Source organism: Hypanus sabinus, chromosome 10 (genome assembly GCF_030144855.1).
Source record: "Hypanus sabinus isolate sHypSab1 chromosome 10, sHypSab1.hap1, whole genome shotgun sequence".
Taxonomy (NCBI): Eukaryota; Metazoa; Chordata; class Chondrichthyes; order Myliobatiformes; family Dasyatidae; genus Hypanus; species Hypanus sabinus.
Genome location: NC_082715.1, coordinates 117,323,212 through 117,339,678, shown reverse-complemented (window position 1 = coordinate 117,339,678; position 16,467 = coordinate 117,323,212). Strand labels below are relative to the sequence as shown.

General features: G+C 49.0%; 1 protein-coding gene across 11 annotated transcripts in view; it reads right to left on the bottom strand.

Moving 5' to 3' along the window:
* The window catches only part of xdh (xanthine dehydrogenase), a 100,037-nt gene extending 88,019 nt beyond the window's left edge, over positions 1 to 12,018 (bottom strand). For 5 of the 11 annotated variants that reach the window (XR_009514458.1, XR_009514457.1, XR_009514459.1 and 2 more), the window contains exons 1-3: positions 11,908 to 12,018; positions 11,155 to 11,203; positions 1,187 to 1,266 (exon numbers count right to left, since the gene is read on the bottom strand). Coding sequence is in view for 7 of the 11 variants with exons in the window: in XM_059982751.1 (XP_059838734.1) it covers positions 1,187 to 1,266; positions 11,155 to 11,182 (108 nt within the window). In the remaining 4 variants the exon portion in view is untranslated. Of the gene's footprint in view, positions 1 to 1,186; positions 1,267 to 1,929; positions 2,136 to 2,606; positions 2,780 to 10,161; positions 10,388 to 11,154; positions 11,204 to 11,907 lie in introns of those variants that run through there. The other 6 variants (XM_059982753.1, XM_059982754.1, XM_059982758.1 and 3 more) reach the window with 6 other exon arrangements.
* Between the last annotated feature and the right edge of the window lie 4,449 nt (positions 12,019 to 16,467).

The following is a 16,467-nucleotide window of genomic DNA, read 5'->3' as shown; positions in this document are numbered from 1 at the left end:
GGTGTGGGAGAGAAAAGAGGTGCAGGGGGCACGTTGGAATCCACGCTGGGTTGGAGGCTGGTCCCTCCCAGGTTCTGCAGGTGTGTGTTCTGCTCTCAGGTGTTTCCTCCTGGGAAGACAAGCCGGCCCAGTGCCAGACAAGATGACTTGCATTTGTCTGCTGAACCAGTGCCAGATAAGGGACTGTTGCACACTCGTTCTTACAAAAATATGGTTCCAGGACTACAACCTACTCGTGGCCAATCTTCAGGCTATGCCACTCAGAGACTTGAGCTAATATTATTTTTGTAACTGTATGTGCTATCATAACTCTATGTGACTGTATGCACTATTGTGACTATGTACTGAGTGTGACTGCATGTGCTGTGTTTTGCACCTTGGCCCTGGAGGAACACTGTCTCATTTAGCTGTGTACATGTGTACTGTTGAATGACAAACTTGAACTTGAATAAGTGTTTAAAATCGTAGGTGGCATCGACAAGATGGATGGAACCAGTCTAATCGCCAGGATAGCAGAGTCCAAATTTTGGGGACAAAGGTTTAGGGTGAGCGGGGAAAGAGTTTAAAGGAACCTGAGGAGCAAATGTTTCATGCAGAAGGTGGTAGATGGTTGTAGAGGCCTGCAGATAAATGGAATGAGCTGTGAGAAGGAGTGGTTGTGACAGCTAACAGGATCATTTGAGAAGCACTTGGACAGGTACAGGAAGAGATTTGGCCACAATGGAAATTAGGACTAGCTAGGTGGGAACTGTGGTCAGTATGAACTCATTGGGCTGAAGGACCTGCATCTGGCTGTACCTCTAAAGACAGGTGGGATTAGCTTAAAATGGCATCATGGTCGGCACAGATATTCTTGGCCGAAGCGTCCTTCTCGTGCCTTACTGTTCAATATGTCTTAACTGCATGGTGGCTATTTTGAAACAGTGACCTCCTTGTCCTAGATTCATGAGAGGAACCGGAGGTGTGTGGAAAACCCTCCCATATCCCCCTGTCAGGACTGCCATAGGATCATATATTTTCTAATTAATTTTGAGTTTCAATCCAGGGTCATTGTAACACTGGAAGGGATGATAGGGCTGAGGTTTAGAAACCAACAGCAAATATTTTAAAACTGAGAAAACTTGAGGTTAGATCTAATGCAGACCCTTAATTCACTCGATTACTGCTATTGGCCAATTCCTCCTACCTTGCGTCCATTGACAAAGAAAACCAACTCGTCACTTTCTGACGCTGTGAAGTTCTCCATACTGTGAACCTTTCTCGAAGCTGTTAAAAGAAATTCCGAAAGGCTATTAGATACAGTGGAAACAACGGAACAAAGCACCCTCCTTCCCACCTCTTGTTCATCTCCCAGAGTTTGATATAATCCTAGAGAAGGCTTCCAAATTGGAGCTGTGGGCAATAGGCTGGGATCTGGGAAAATACGGTACTAAAAATAAACAGCAGGAAAATGTTGAATTGAAAACAGAAAATGCACAAAATGACACAGGCTTTGACGGGTCGAGAACATGCGAAGAATTTATTAATGCGCAGTGAATAAGCATCAGCCACTGACACATGGAAGAGCCTGCTCCTATTATTACAGACTAGACTGTTTTGTCTTGTTTATAGGGAATAGTTTTCAGGACAGACATTGGCTCATTCTTTATGTGCCTGCCCTAGTGAAATTTCACATTAGAAAATTGAGTTGTTTCCACCGCACACACAATGACTTTGACCAACCCCGCCTCAGAGAGACCCTAAAGCAGTGCCCCTTCCCCTTTGTCCATTACTCAGTACCATGGAATAACCCTTGTGGTCACCCACAGGGCAGAAGTAGACTGTAGAATCCCTCAAGCCTGTTTGTCCTTCAATGCTGACTGCCGAGGTGACCACTTCATTCACTCCACCCTCGATTTTACTGTTGTGGCTGTGGTGAACTACATAAACCTGTCTGGACACGCCCCCTGCTGACTGCTCCTGTGGCTCCTCCCACAGACCCCTGTATAAAGGCGATCGAGGCCTGAGCCCGGCCTCTCAGTCTCCAGGATGTAGTATGGTGGTCACTCACTGCTTGTTCCTTCTTCCAGTCAATAAAAGCCGATATCTCGCCAGAGTGAGTTATTGATGGTGCATCAATTTTATTGACTGGAAGTTTTAAAACATGGAAACCGTTTTACATCCGGAAAGATTGGATTTGGACCCCCAAGACCTGAAGCAGCTCTTGCTTTTGAACTCTGGCTTGCATGCTTCCAATCATACTTGGAGGAGGTTCGTGCAACTAAACCCGCTGTTATGCACAGAATTCTCCTCTCGAGGGTCACCCCTAAAGTTTATTCATTTATCAGAGACCTGCCGACCTACAAAGGGGCACTGGACGCCCTCAAAAGACAGTACTTGCAGCCGGTGAACACCGTCTACGCGAGACATCGTTTAGCTACCCGGCGACAGCGGTCTGGAGAACTGAGCGACGAGTTTCTCCGAGCACTACAGACACTCATCTGAACTTGTGACTGCAAGACGCTCACGGCAGAACAGCATGCGGAGCTGCTAGTGCGAGACGCCTTTGTGACGGGACTGAGGTCAGTGTACATGCGTCAGAGGTTGTTGGAAAAAGCCGATCTTACTTTACGCTCGGCGATCGAGACGGCCGACACTCTGGAAGCTACTCTGCACAACGCTAACGTTGTCCAGTCGCACAATTCTCCACCGGTTCCGTGGACGCCTCAGACCCCGCCGCTGCCGGTTCCCGTGAGCGAATTCACCAACGCTGCTGCCAGTCGCGATTCCACGAGCTCCCCGAACCCGACCACAGCTGCGGCCCGTCAAAAGCCCGTGCTGTGTTATTTCTGTGGAGTCAGAAAACATCCCCGAAAACGCTGTCCAGCGCGAGAAGCGACCTGCTCCAGCTGCGGAAAGCGGGGCCACTTCGCCAAGGTCTGTAAGTCTAAACTACAAGCGGAGTGCAGCGCTGCGGGTGAGACGTGGGGGCCGCCATTTTGCATGCCCGGATGTGCGCAGCCATCTTTGTCGGAGTCAACATGCCCTGCCCCCAACCTGCTGGTGTTTACCGGGCACCAAGACGGCTCAACTCTGGCCACCGTAACCCTCGACCAAAGCGCTCCACACCAGCTTGCAAGGTCAATGATGGACATCCTGGTGGAGGGGCACAGGACTAGATGCCTGTTTGACACGGGCAGCGCTGGGAGTTTTATTGACACGGACACAGTGCAACGCTGTGGACTCGTGACACGGCCGGTAAGTCAGAGGATCAATTTGGCTTCTGGGTCGCATTCCACAGACATCCGGGCGGGTTGTGTAGCGACACTGGTGGTGCAAGGCACAGAATATCGGAACTTTGCACTACTGGTCATGCCTAATCTGTGTGCACCTGTGCTATTGAGGCTGGACTTCCAGAGCCACCTTGAAAGTGTGACTATGGTATATGACAGGCCCCTCCCACCACTCTTTGTCCGGAATCCTCAGTTTGGTGGGACTTCATCACTACTGACCACACACACAAACTGGCCCACACATCCCACCCAGCACCATGCCGACAGCTGCGCTACCAACACCACTTGCAGTCTCTCCACCCTCAAGGTCCCTCCCCCACCGCTGTTCGCCAACCTGACCCCCGACTGTAAACCTGTGGCAACTAAAAGCAGGAGGTACAGCGCGGGGGACAGGGCCTTCATTCAGTCAGAGGTGCAGTGGCTGCTCAGGGAGGGGATCATTGAGCCAAGCACAAGTCCTTGGAGGGCCCAGGTGGTTGTTGTTCGGACTGGGCAGAAAGATAGGACGGTCGTGGACTATAGTCAAACCATCAATAGGTTCACGCAGCTTGACGCGTACCCCCTACCCCGCATCACGGATATGGTCAACCAGATTGCTCAGTACAAGATGTACTCGACAATAGATCTGAAATCCGCTTACCATCAGCTCCCCATCTGCCCAGAGGACCGCCCCTACACCGCCTTCGAGGCGGGCGGCAGGCTCTATCACTTCTTGCACGTCCCCTTCGGTGTCATGAATGGTGTCTCTGTCTTCCAGAGGGAAATGGACCGGATAGTGGACCAGTACCAACTGAAGGCCACATTTCCCTATCTGGATAACATCACCATCTGTGGTCGTGACTGGCAGGATCACGACGCCAACCTCCAATGACTTCTCCAAGTGGCCGCAGCTCTGAACCTTACTTATAACAGGGACAAGTGTGTGTTCGGAACCACCCGCCTCGCTATCCTTGGGTATGTCATGGAAAATGGGGTCATTGGCCCTGATCCCGACCGTATGCGCCCCCTGTTAGAACTCCCTCTTCCCACCACTCTCAAAGCCCTCAGACGGTGCCTGGGTTTTGTTTTCCTATTACGCCCAATGGGTCTCCCATTACGCAGACAACGCCCGCCCCCTGGTCAAGTCTACCACTTTTCCCCTCTCTGCTGAGGCCTGTGCGGCCTTCAGCCGCATTAAAGGGGACATTGCCAAAGCAACGATGCATGCGGTGGATGAGACCATTCCCTTCCAAGTAGAGAGTGACGCCTCCGATTTCGCTCTGGCTGCTACCCTCAATCAGGAAGGCAGACCAGTAGCATTCTTTTCTCGTACCCTTCAAGGCTCTGAAATTCGGCACTCCGCGGTGGAGAAAGAAGCCCAGGCCAGTGGAGGCTATTAGGCACTGGAGGCACTATCTTGCTGGCAAAAGGTTCATCTTGCTGACCGACCAGCGCTCAGTTGCATTCATGTTCAGCAACCAACAGCGGGGCAAAATCAAAAATGATAAGATTTTGCGGTGGAGAATAGAACTCTCCACCTACAACTATGATATTCTGTATGGGCCTGGCAGACTCAATGAGCCCCCTGATGCCCTATCCCGGGGAACGTGTGCTAGTGCACAGCTTGACCAGCTGTACGCCCTTCATGCACAACTTTGCCATCCAGGGGTCACCCAATTTTACCATTTCGTGAAAGCTCGGAACCTGCCGTACTCCCTGGAGGACATCAGGACGATGACCAGGGACTGCCAAATTTGCGCTGAGTGCAAACCGCACTTCTACCGTCCTGACACGGCACAACTTGTCAAGGCCACCCGCCCTTTTAAACGACTGAGTGTTGACTTTAAGGGCCCCCTTCCCTCCACCGACCGCAATGTCTATTTTCTCAATATTATCGACAAGTACTCGTGGTTCCCCTTTGCCATTCCCTGCCCCGACACCACTGCCACGTCCGTCATAAAAGCCCTGCACCAGTTCTTCACTCTGTTCGGATATCCCTGCTATATCCACAGTGATAGAGGGTCCTCCTTTATGAGTGACGAGCTGCGCCAGTACCTGCTAGCTAGGGGCATTGCTACTAGTTGGACCACGAGTTATAATCCCCGGGGAAATGGACAGGTGGAGAGGGAGAATGCCACAGTGTGGAAGGCCACACTTTTAGCCCTTAAGTCAAAAGGGTTGCCGGTCTCTCGATGAGGAGGTCCTCCCCGAGGCACCACTCTATCCGCTCCCTGTTATGTAGTCCACCAATGCCACCCCTCACGAATGCCTATTCTCTTTTCCCAGGAAGTCTGTCACTGGGACCACCCTACCAGTTTAGTTGACGTCCCCAGGGCCAGTGCTGCTCCGGAGACATGCGAGGAGCAATAAATACTCCCCGCTGGTCGAGAGGGTTCACCTACTACATGCGAACCCCCAGTATGCCTACGCGGTCTTACCTGATGGGCGGGAGAACACGGTCTCCGTCCGCGACCTGGCGCCCGCAGGTGCAGCAGACCACTACCCCGAACACTCCACGGTAACTATGAACCCTGTACCTGAGGTGACTCCGCGCACACCAGGCCCTACACAGACTCCTCACGACACTCATGTACCGGGCGTTTCGTACGCGTATATACCAGGCGCCTCGCACCTGCGTGAGGGATCACTGACGCCTAGTGGGCCGGAACCAGCACAACTTCTGGCACCTGTGCAATCACCACCGCCGGCATCGGCGCAATCACAGCCGGTGCTATGTAGATCGCAGCGACAGATTCGACCACCTGATAGATGTAAAGGGGGTTTCTTTTTTTTTCTTTGTTACTGTTGGGAAAGGGTTTCCTTTTGTTAACTAGCAGGAATGCTAATTTACTGATAACGAGAATGGTATTCCTTTGTAAACCAAATGGGGATTAATGTTCTTTCTTCTGAGTCTGTAAGCTTTTGTTGACGGGCTTTTGGGCAGATCGGCGCGAGGGGGTCGAGAGAGAGGACGCAATGCTCTAAGCTGGGCGAGGATCGGACCCCAAAGGGGGGTCCGAGGCCGGGAGATTCTCCGAGGAGGGGGGATGAAGCTAGATGTGCTTGGTTGACCACTCGGAGGGTCCTGAGCTGCGAGTCGAGGAGTTCGGAGGGTCCTGAGCTGCGAGTCGAGGAGTTCGGAGGGTCCTGAGCTGCGAGTCGAGGAGTTCGGAGGGTCCTGAGCTGCGAGTCGAGGAGTTCGGAGGGTCCTGAGCTGCGAGTCGAGGAGTTCGGAGGGGATTGAAGGGTGGCCAGAAGACTTCAGAAATTGAGCTCCAACGGCTGTGCACGAAGTGGTTTGGACTTTGATAAGTTTGGTGCCTTTTCTTTAATTTTCTCTTCATATATACTGTATCGTTATTAATCACTTAGTTATAGTAACCTTTACAAATTGTACTCATTTAATCGCATATGGTGTACTGTCTGGTTTTGGGCGAGGCGGGGACATCACACAGCATCCACACCAGCTGATTACCCAGTTTGGCGGGGCCGAAGGCTGCTCCCCCTAGACGAGAACGAGCTGAGCGAGCCTGAGGCGACCCAGGGGGTTACATTGTGGGGTGCTCGTCCGGGATTGATTTCTGTGGAAGCTGTGTGATCACCCTCTTTAAATTGTGTCTGCGGCGAAGAGCTGGTGTGCCTTTGTGGGTGTGCGATTGCTGGTTATCGTTGTGTGTGTGTTGGGTGGGGTGGTTGCTGTTGGCTGACGAAATGGTGGTGGGACCATGGGTTGTCCGTACTGTTTGGAGATTGAGGAGTGACAGGTTGGGATGTTTCAGCAGTGGTGAGCTCCGCCCGGTTATTGGAATAATGTCCAGCCCTAAAGGGGCGGAGGCGTGGGCGGAGTGGACCCCTCAGTTGTTGGGTGAGTGGCAGTGCCTAGCTGAGGAAAAGCGACAGGGACGGGTTGAAAGTTTGAGTAGGCGGGCTGGTGACTTTGTTAGAACTGTCGGGCGCAATTACCTCGAAGTGACCGCTGCCAGTTCTGGGAAAGTGTGGGAAAATGCGTGTGGTTCGACTGGAAGTCAAATGCCGCAGCTGGGGGGCTTATCATATCCGTGGCAGGAGATTGGTGGAAAGTTTTTAGGGTATCCCTTTTTGCCTAGGGGGGCAGATAAATTGCTTGTGGTGCCAAGGGGATCTGTCAAGGGGATCGGTTGTTCCGTTGATTCGAGAGGTGTTGGGAAACTTAGAGGAGGCCCAGTGGGGGAACGGCTTGGGGTCTCTGGGGGAACACGTTCCCAGCAATGTACCAAGGAACTCCCGAAAGGAACAGACACTATTCCTGAAGGCTTAGAGGGACCAAGCGCACAGGTGTTGTTACGGATGGATGGAAGTCAAGTTAAAGCCATCCTCGGCACCGGGGCGCCGGTTAAGTTGCTGTACAGTTCGTTTCATAACCGTTATTGGAAGCATTTACCCTTGACGACATTGAGGACACTGGAGATTCGGGGTACCAGTGCCGGTGATTATCCAGACGACGGTTGTTGGTCAGTGAAAATGGAGTTCTTAGAGCCAAATGTGGAGGAGACTGAGGTTCAGGAATCGTTAATGCTGATGTGTCCGGACACTGTTGAGATGGGCAGCGTTTCTGTTCTAGAGTGAACCAATATCCTGCTGGTGTGCTTGGGGGCCTGCCCGGAGGAGGTGGGTGAGCGCTGTTTGGAGGCATTGTCGATGCACCCAGGGTTTCGAGCTGCTTGTGCGGACGTGTGAAGCAGCATTGGGCTGATACCGAATTCAAACAAGAGCCAGTGGTGGTACGGCCTGGGGCAAGTATCTGAGGATGAGACCCTCTTCGTGGACGCTGCGAAATACCACGAGGGAGGGGAGTTGACTGCTGAAGACACCTCGGAGAGAGAGAGGTTGCGGCGACTGGCCCCTACAGCCGTGGAAGATGTAGGCAGCGTGTGTATGGATTATATTGCGTTGAAGAGGCGCACTGTCAGTGACCAGAATATGGCCCTGAGGGCCAGAGAGGCGATGGCCTGTCTGAGTGGTGCGAAATGGTTTAAGGTGCTGGATCTGAGGAGTGGATGTTGCTAGATCCCGATGAGTGGGGCCGACAAGGAGAAGACGGCCGTTATAAATTCCCTAGGAGTCTTCCGGTCCGAAAAGATGCCACAGGGCATATCTGGAGCCCTTGCAACCTTCCTGCGGGGCAGGTGGAAGACCATAGGGGATGTGGAGGCGTTTGGAGATTTGGTGTATGTGGATGATCTCTTGGTATTTGGATTTGCCTCAGGAGAATATGAAGTGAGGTCGTTGCAGGAGCAGCTGAGAACTACCGAGTTAAAGTGTTTTCGGGACACGTGCCAGGGCTGGCGAAGGTCGCAGCTCGTGAGAGACTGTCTCTACGGAATCAAGTTTGAAATGAAGACGGAGAGACTGGAGAAAATGATCTGGAACCATTCAGAAGACTTACAAGTTGGAGAGAATGAAGAAAGTTGTCTGACTGAGGGTAATAGCAAACTGAGAACTCAGAGAGGGGAGTTTGCGGAGGTGAAGAAATTACAGACGAATCTCAGAAGAGAGAAGCGGAAGCTTGAAGGGAACCTGAAGATGACCATCGACAGTTCAAATGAAGTGCAAAACCTGAAAGTTGATCTGGAAGAAGTCATGAGGAAGAAAAATCTGGAGAGAAGTGCAGTGAATACTGAACAGGAGGCTGAAGAGACTGCGGGAGCAGTGCAGGCCACGTGTTTCCATTTGGAGAAGATCAAACAGCAGCTACCAATCACAGGAATGAGGAAGAATACAGATTCCATGGATGATGTGCTGGATGTGTGGTACATGCTGCCTTTTGCTGACTTTCCCTCGATTGAGGAAGAGACCTTTGGTCCTTCTCCCATTGAGTCAGGTGTAGCGGGGAGGCTTAGCTGTGTGTAGTGTGGGCATGAGTGAGAGGTTGATAGAGGAGTTGGTAGTGGGCCCAAGGTATCCCCAGTTGTGTCCGAGCCTGAAGGGTTTAGGTGAGGGGGTACGGAGGCCTCAGAAGGGTTAGGGAACTCCCAGATAGTTGGCCTAAGTAGCGCCTGAGGAACAGGGCGTGAGGGTTACTGTGAGGGGAGGAGATGTCACTGTTTGTGCTTGGGTTACGGTATGTTGGCAGGAAAGGTGGCGAATTATTTAGTAGTCATGAGGACATGACTTTTATTTGGTGGAGGGAGTGTGTAAAGGGGGTTTCTTTTTTTTTCTTTGTTACTGTTGGGAAAGGGTTTCCTTTTGTTAACTAGCAGGAATGCTAACTTACTGATAACGAGAATGGTATTCCTTTGTAAACCAAATGGGGATTAATGTTCTTTCTTCTGAGTCTGTAAGCTTTTGTTGACGGGCTTTTGGGCAGATCGGCGCGAGGGGGTCGAGAGAGAGGACGCAATGCTCTAAGCTGGGTGAGGATCGGACCCCAAAGGGGGGTCTGAGGCCGGGAGATTCTCCGAGGAGGGGGTGGGGATGAAGCTAGATGTGCTTGGTTGACCACTCGGAGGGTCCTGAGCTGCGAGTCGAGGAGTTCGGAGGGGATCGAATGGTGGCCAGAAGACTTCAGCAATTGAGCTGCAACGGCTGTGCACGAAGTGGTTTGGACTTTGATAAGTTTGGCGCCTTTTCTTTAATTTTCTCTTCATATATACTGTATCATTATTAATCACTTAGTTATAGTTATAAATTGTACTCATTTAATCGCATATGGTGTACTGTCTGTTTTTGGGCGAGGCGGGGACATCACTCAGCATCCACACCAGCTGATTACCCAGTTTGGCGGGGCCGAAGGCTGCTCCCCCTAGATGAGAACGAGCTGAGCGAGCCTGAGGCGACCCAGGGTATTACATAGACTTAACCTGTAAGAAACTTCGCCACATGGGGACTCTTTTAAATCAAAGGGGGGGTGAATGTGGTGAACTACATATACCTGTCTGGACACGCCCCCTGCTGACTGCTCCTGTGACTCCTCCCACAGACCCCGGAATAAAGGCGATCAAGGCCTGAGCCCGGCCTCTCAGTCTCCAGGATGTAGTATGGTGGTCACTCTCTGTTTGTTCCTTCTTCCAGTCAATAAATGCCGATATCTCGCCTTGCGTCTCAGAGTGAGTTATTGATGGTGCATCAGTGGCCTCTGCAGATTCTTCTCCAATCTGCTGTTCAGTAGCAGAAGTAGTAAGGACAGAACTTGTAAATAAACAAACTTTAAAGGGGACAAACAATGCAGTGCACTCTGGCATGGTAAACTTCACTCCACACAGTGCACACAGTCATTAAGGAAATCAAAAGATAGGAATGAAATAGGAGATCAAATCAAGGACAATTTCATACTGGCTAATCACCCCAGAATCAGTCCACTCTAATAAAGCAGTGGAAGTTCTTATCAAGACAGTCATAGGCAAATAGCTGATATCCATTCTGTGTTTTGAGCCACAAAGCTTAGAACTCAACCCAGCCTTAGTGTAAAGAACTGAACTGCAGAAATAAGATGTGAATGACTGTCTCTGATGTCAATTGTGGAGAGTGTGATTATTAATTGGAGTTAGGTGAACTTCTTCCACCAGCCCACCGTTACTGCAGAGTTCACTCTACAAAATACACACACCTACTCCAACGGCACTGCTCAAATGTACGGCTTCTATCGTCAGTAAGGACAAAGGAACACCACCACCTGCGGGTTCCCCTCCAAGTCACCACACCAGCCCGAACTGGAAATATTTCACCCTTCCTTCATTGTCACGGGTTTAAATCTTGTGACTCCCTCCTCCAAAACACCGAGGGTGCACCTTCACTGGAAGCACTGCAGTAGTTCAAGGTGGCTTCTCAAGGCCAATGTTGGCCTTGCCTGTGACATCAATTATACCCAAGTCCCAAATTAAAGATGAATTTAAATAACCAAATAAATAAATAAATAGTTGCTTACCTTCCACCTCAGAGCAGAAGTCTTCCATTCACAGACTCAGCACACAAACCTGCCAATGATTGTACGTATTGTTAGATCCCAAGAGAAGGCTGAGGCCAAAGCTGATCGCAACCCAAGCCGGTGCTGTGAACCGGAATACCTAGTTAACCCCCACATTGGTGATTCATTGGGAATTGGGATGATTTACACCACGGGTCTCCTTTAAACTTTCTCCCTCTCACCTTAAAACTGCGCCCTTTAGTCTGGGTCATTGGGAGAGAAAGACCGACTCTGTCTTAAGAGGGGCTGATGGGTAGGATTTTCTGAGACAGATCGCAGGAGTTCTCACATAATATTTTTCCCATGACGTTGAAGAGGGTCTGTTGGTGCATTGATTCTATGCTGTCTCCTAGAACAATTCTGTTGATGCCATTCCCCCTCAGAATTCTCAGTAACCCCATTCTCTCTCTCCTGCTTCCATTAACACAACCCACCCTTTCCCTGACCTCTTTCACTCACCACACCAGGGAGAACTCACAGTAACCATATAACCCACCAATCAGCACAGCTGGGGCATGCCAGAGGAAGCCCTTACTGCCCACAGGGTAAACATCACAAACCATGCTCAGACAGCACCTGAGGTCTGGATCGTACACAAATATCCGGAGCTACAACACCTGCTGTACCACAACACCAGCCCCTCGCGCTCGTAGTTTCCCAGTTACACCCGTAAAACCCAACTTCTCGTCTCTTTTCCTTGTAATATCTTCTAACCTGCGGTTTGGTCCCGATTCAACGCTGTTGTTTTCCTTCTGTGATGCAATAGCACCTGTTCCCTAACTAACGGGCAAAAGTATGAGGGCAAAGAGTATCAGGAAACAGACTCTTGTTTTTTGACAGTTCATTCCAAAGTGCCCTTTGGACTTCTCCATTTCAATCATTAACGGGAATAGTGAAGGTTAAGTTTTGTCTTTTGACCAATGGCCACTCAGTCAAGGGCACTCCCTAATTTCATGTTTCCACTATCAGTACCATAAGATCAATAATTACTGAAGATACCGGAACTCAAGGACCATCATTCACATTCATCATCACAGCTTGTCACACCAGACAACCAGCCACTCTAGTGTTGTTTGGTTGATGTTGAGCAGGTCAGAGTCAGCTAAATCGGGTGAGAGTGGGCAGTCGAGCAGAACGCGTTCAATGTTCTGCACCCTTTCGCCACACTCACAGGATTCGCTGGTCTTTAAACCCCACTTCACCATATTGTCTCCCATCCTACAAACCCCCGCTCTCACTCTGTTGAGAGTGCACCACTTCCGTCTGTCAAGCAGTGCCCCCGGGGTCTGGCAACGTTTCTGTGGGGTCTTGCACTGTATTGTTTGGTGGGGTTCTGGCTTCTGTTTGTTGCCAGAGGTCAATCCCGTTTGCTTGGGGGGGATGTTCCGTGTGGTAGCTTCTCCACTTTAGCAAAGCTTTTCCTCGACTTTAGGCGGTTGGGAACTGGCACATGATGATGTAGTGGGTGTCATGGATCTGAGTTCTGTTTACCTTTTTCAGTTTTTGTTGTAGTATCTCTGGGGAACCAATGCCTGCAAGTCTGTAAATAATGTTAGTGGGTGTGGGGCGCAGCGTGCCTGTGATTATTCAGCAGGCTTTGTTAAGCGACGGGTCTATTTTCTTTGTGTGGGCTGATCTGCCCCACACGGGTGCAAAGTATTCTGCAGGTGCATAGCAGAGTGCTAGGGCAGTTGATCTAAGTGTGTGAGCATTAGCTCCCCATTTCGTGCCTGCTAATTTTTTCAAGAGAGAATTGCGAGAGGCAACTTTCCCTCGGAGTTCTTGGATACATTGATGTCATGTGCTGAACTGCAATGCAGCAGATTAACGTCTGCACTATATTGACACCATTCAACTACTCGTGAAACTTGGCAACTCATCCCTTTTCCCTGCAGTATCTTCCAACCCACTGCTTGGTCCTGTCTCACCACTGTTGTTTGTCTTCTCAGATGCAGTACTACCTGTTCCACAACTAACTGGCATTGAATTTGTTACTGCACACAGGGATCAGAAGGCTGTCAGAAAACAATTGCTTGTTTTTTTTGACAGTTCACTCCAAAACACCCTTTGGGGTTTTAACTTTCAATCATTAACAGAAATTTGTTGAAGATTTTGCCTTGTGACCTGATGGTATATCAGTCACTGACACTCCACATTTCATTTCCTCCGTCAGTACTATTTAATCAATAATTACTGGAAGACAAGGCTTCTAAATCACAGGGACGTCAGTTGACTGCCAAAATTCACCTGAACTGTCTCTCCACTGCTTAAAGTTTAGTTTTATTACGGGAAATGAGCAACTATGGTTTGAAAATGAATTTAACGATCAGACCTTGATACAGATTACGTCTGCACAATTTCCCAAAGTGTAACTCTAATGCTGTCAAAAATTAAAGCATGATGCTGTAGATGTTGAAAATCTGAAAGAAACAGAAAATAATCAGAAGGTCAGTCACCATCTGTGGGTAGATAATCTTGGACCAGCAGTCAGTTTTAATGAATCAGTTCCTTTAGTTTACACAGACGCTGCCTGACCTGCTGCATTTTTGTAGCATTCAATTCTTTCATATTGAAAATTAAGCTGCTGCTTTAAGTCTGAAATAACAGATGTTTTTATCTTGGCAGTGAGATGTTTTCCCATGGAGCATTCTTTCCCTGTCAGTTCTAAACAGAGAACCTGCTGAATAACTTCTGGTGCCAAGTCAGCAACCTGAGTCATAGAGTCAAAAAATAATATGGCATGGAACCAGGCTCCTCAACAGACTGGACCGCGTCAACCAAGTTGCCATTTAAGTCAGTCCCGTTTTGGCCCATATTCTTTTAAACTTTTCCGATCCATGCTTTTTTATAAATGTAGCTATTAGATTCAAGGTTCAAGAATCACATACATTTATGATCAAAGAATGTACCAATCATACAACCTTGTGATTTGCTTGCTCACAGGTAGCCACAAAGCAAGAAACCAGAAAGAACACAATTAAAAGAAAAAAAAGAATAAAAATAAAAATAAGAGACCAAGACTCAATGTGCAAGGCAAAGAAAAAAATGCACATCAAGCAAATAATTGGAGCAAACAACAGCACTCTGAACCAGAATCCAAATCCTGGAGCCGCCCTAAGTAGGCCTAAAGCTTCACTTATCAGTTCACCATATGGACCGCAGCAGCTGGGGCACAGTCTCAATGCCATGGAGATGACCATTACAGAAAACAAGCAAAATCGACTTGTCCCACCCGACACCCTATCCTTTCAGTCTATCTTGGCCAGCATTTAAATTGACCCAGCGATGGAACAGTGGCAGGCTCCAGTGTCCTGGACAGAGGAGCCAAGATCGCAGGGCAAGTGAAACCGGTTCTTGCCTCCGATCTGGGCCAGTGTCTAAATAGTCCAGACAACACTAGGACCTGAGCACTGGGCCTCCCTGTGGCTCATTCCAGTCCCAGATTCAAAGCTGCTCTCAGGCTCTTCCGATCAGTTCAGCACCTAGAGTGATCCAGTATCACACCCAGACCAGTGGAATGACAATCTGAGCTTTCATTCTTGGCCCCCAACTTCTTTTGGCACCCAGAGCAATCCAACCTCAGCCTGCTTCTACCAGTTCCTCTGGCAGTTTCTTCATTAAGCATACCATGGTCTATGTGAAAAAGTTACCAGTCAAGTCACTTCTAAATTTCTGCACTCTCACATCAAACCTGTGCCCTGGGAAAAAGACTGTGGCTATTCACCTTCTCTACGGCCCTCATGATTTTATAAACCTCTACAAGTTTACATCTCAGCCCCTTACACTCAGAAAATAAAAAGCCCTAGCCTCTCCAACTTCAGTTACTCAGTCCCTCGAGGCCCAGTAGCATCCTTGTGCATCTTTTATACACATCCTCCTAAAGCTGGGTGAGCAGAAATGCACATAAAACTACAAATGTGGTCTCAACCACGACTTGTACAGTTGTAACATGACATCCCAACTTCTGTGCTCAGTGCTCTTGCCAACGGAGATCAGTGTGCAAACTACCTTCTTCCCCACTTTCCGGGAACAAGGTAAAGTACCCCGAGGTCTCTCTGATGCTTTTTTTAAAAATAGCACCAGTGTTGGTGAAGGTACAAAATGCAAATGCTGGAAATTTGAAACAAAACCAGAGAATGCAGGTCAGGCAGCATCTGTGGAGCAACCTGGTAGTCTGGAATCCAGACACGGTCAAATGTAGTTACAGGGCACCAAATCAAAATATATTTAGATGGAAATTATTAGGAACTAAGCCTTTCCCTTAAGCGTGCATTTCAGAAGGCATTTGATAAGGTATCACAACAAATGCTGGAGGAGCTCAGCAGATCACGTAGCACCCTATGGAAAAGAAGAGTGTGATAAAGGGTCATTTGTACCTCACACTCAAGGGCCAATTTATTTGTGAAAACCTGTACACCATCTCGATAATGCAAATACCCAACTAGCGAATCATGTTGCAGCATCTCAGATTGCAGACCAACCATCAGAATGGGGAATAAATCTGATCTAAGTGATTTAGACAGTGTGGGTGCCAGACAGGGTGGTCTGAGTATCTCACACCCTGCTAATCTGAGATTTTCATCCGCAACTGACTACAGAGTTTCCGGAGAACTGTGTGAAATACAAAAGCAACATCCAATCAGCAACAATTCTGTGGGTCAACGTGACCAGTTAAAGAGAGAAATCAGAGGAGTGGCCAGGCTGGTTCAAGCTGACAGGAAGGAGACAGTAACTCAAATAATGATGCGTTACAATAGTTGTGTGCAGAAGAGCATCAATGACTGCACAGGATATTGTACCTTGAAGTGGATGGGCTACAAACAGCAGAGGGCCATAAACATACAGTCAGTACCACTTTTTGTTTTTGGGTACAGGTTGTACTGAAAAAGGAAGACATTTCAGTATTGTTACGAAGGATGTACAGCTCTGATGGGGAGAAGGGTGCAAGGTTGCCCATGTCCCCCTCCCCTCGGAGAATTACAAACCGTTACTGTTGCCAGGCTGCTAAAGAGAGAGAAAGAGATGGAACAAAAAAAACTGGGACTGGAACATTTGCTTCAGATAAGGGAGAGATAACACAGGGAGGAAGAGAATTGCTGTTCCACCATATTATGACTCCTGTAAGACTTATGGCTCCGGACAAGGCTGTTTACTTGGTACTATTCTGTTCATTAAAATTCCTCAGTGGACAGCCGAAGTGGGCTGGTTTGATGGGCTAAGCCATTCAAAACTGATTGACACCTGAGAGCCCGTGAGTAGGGATAAAAGTGAGGT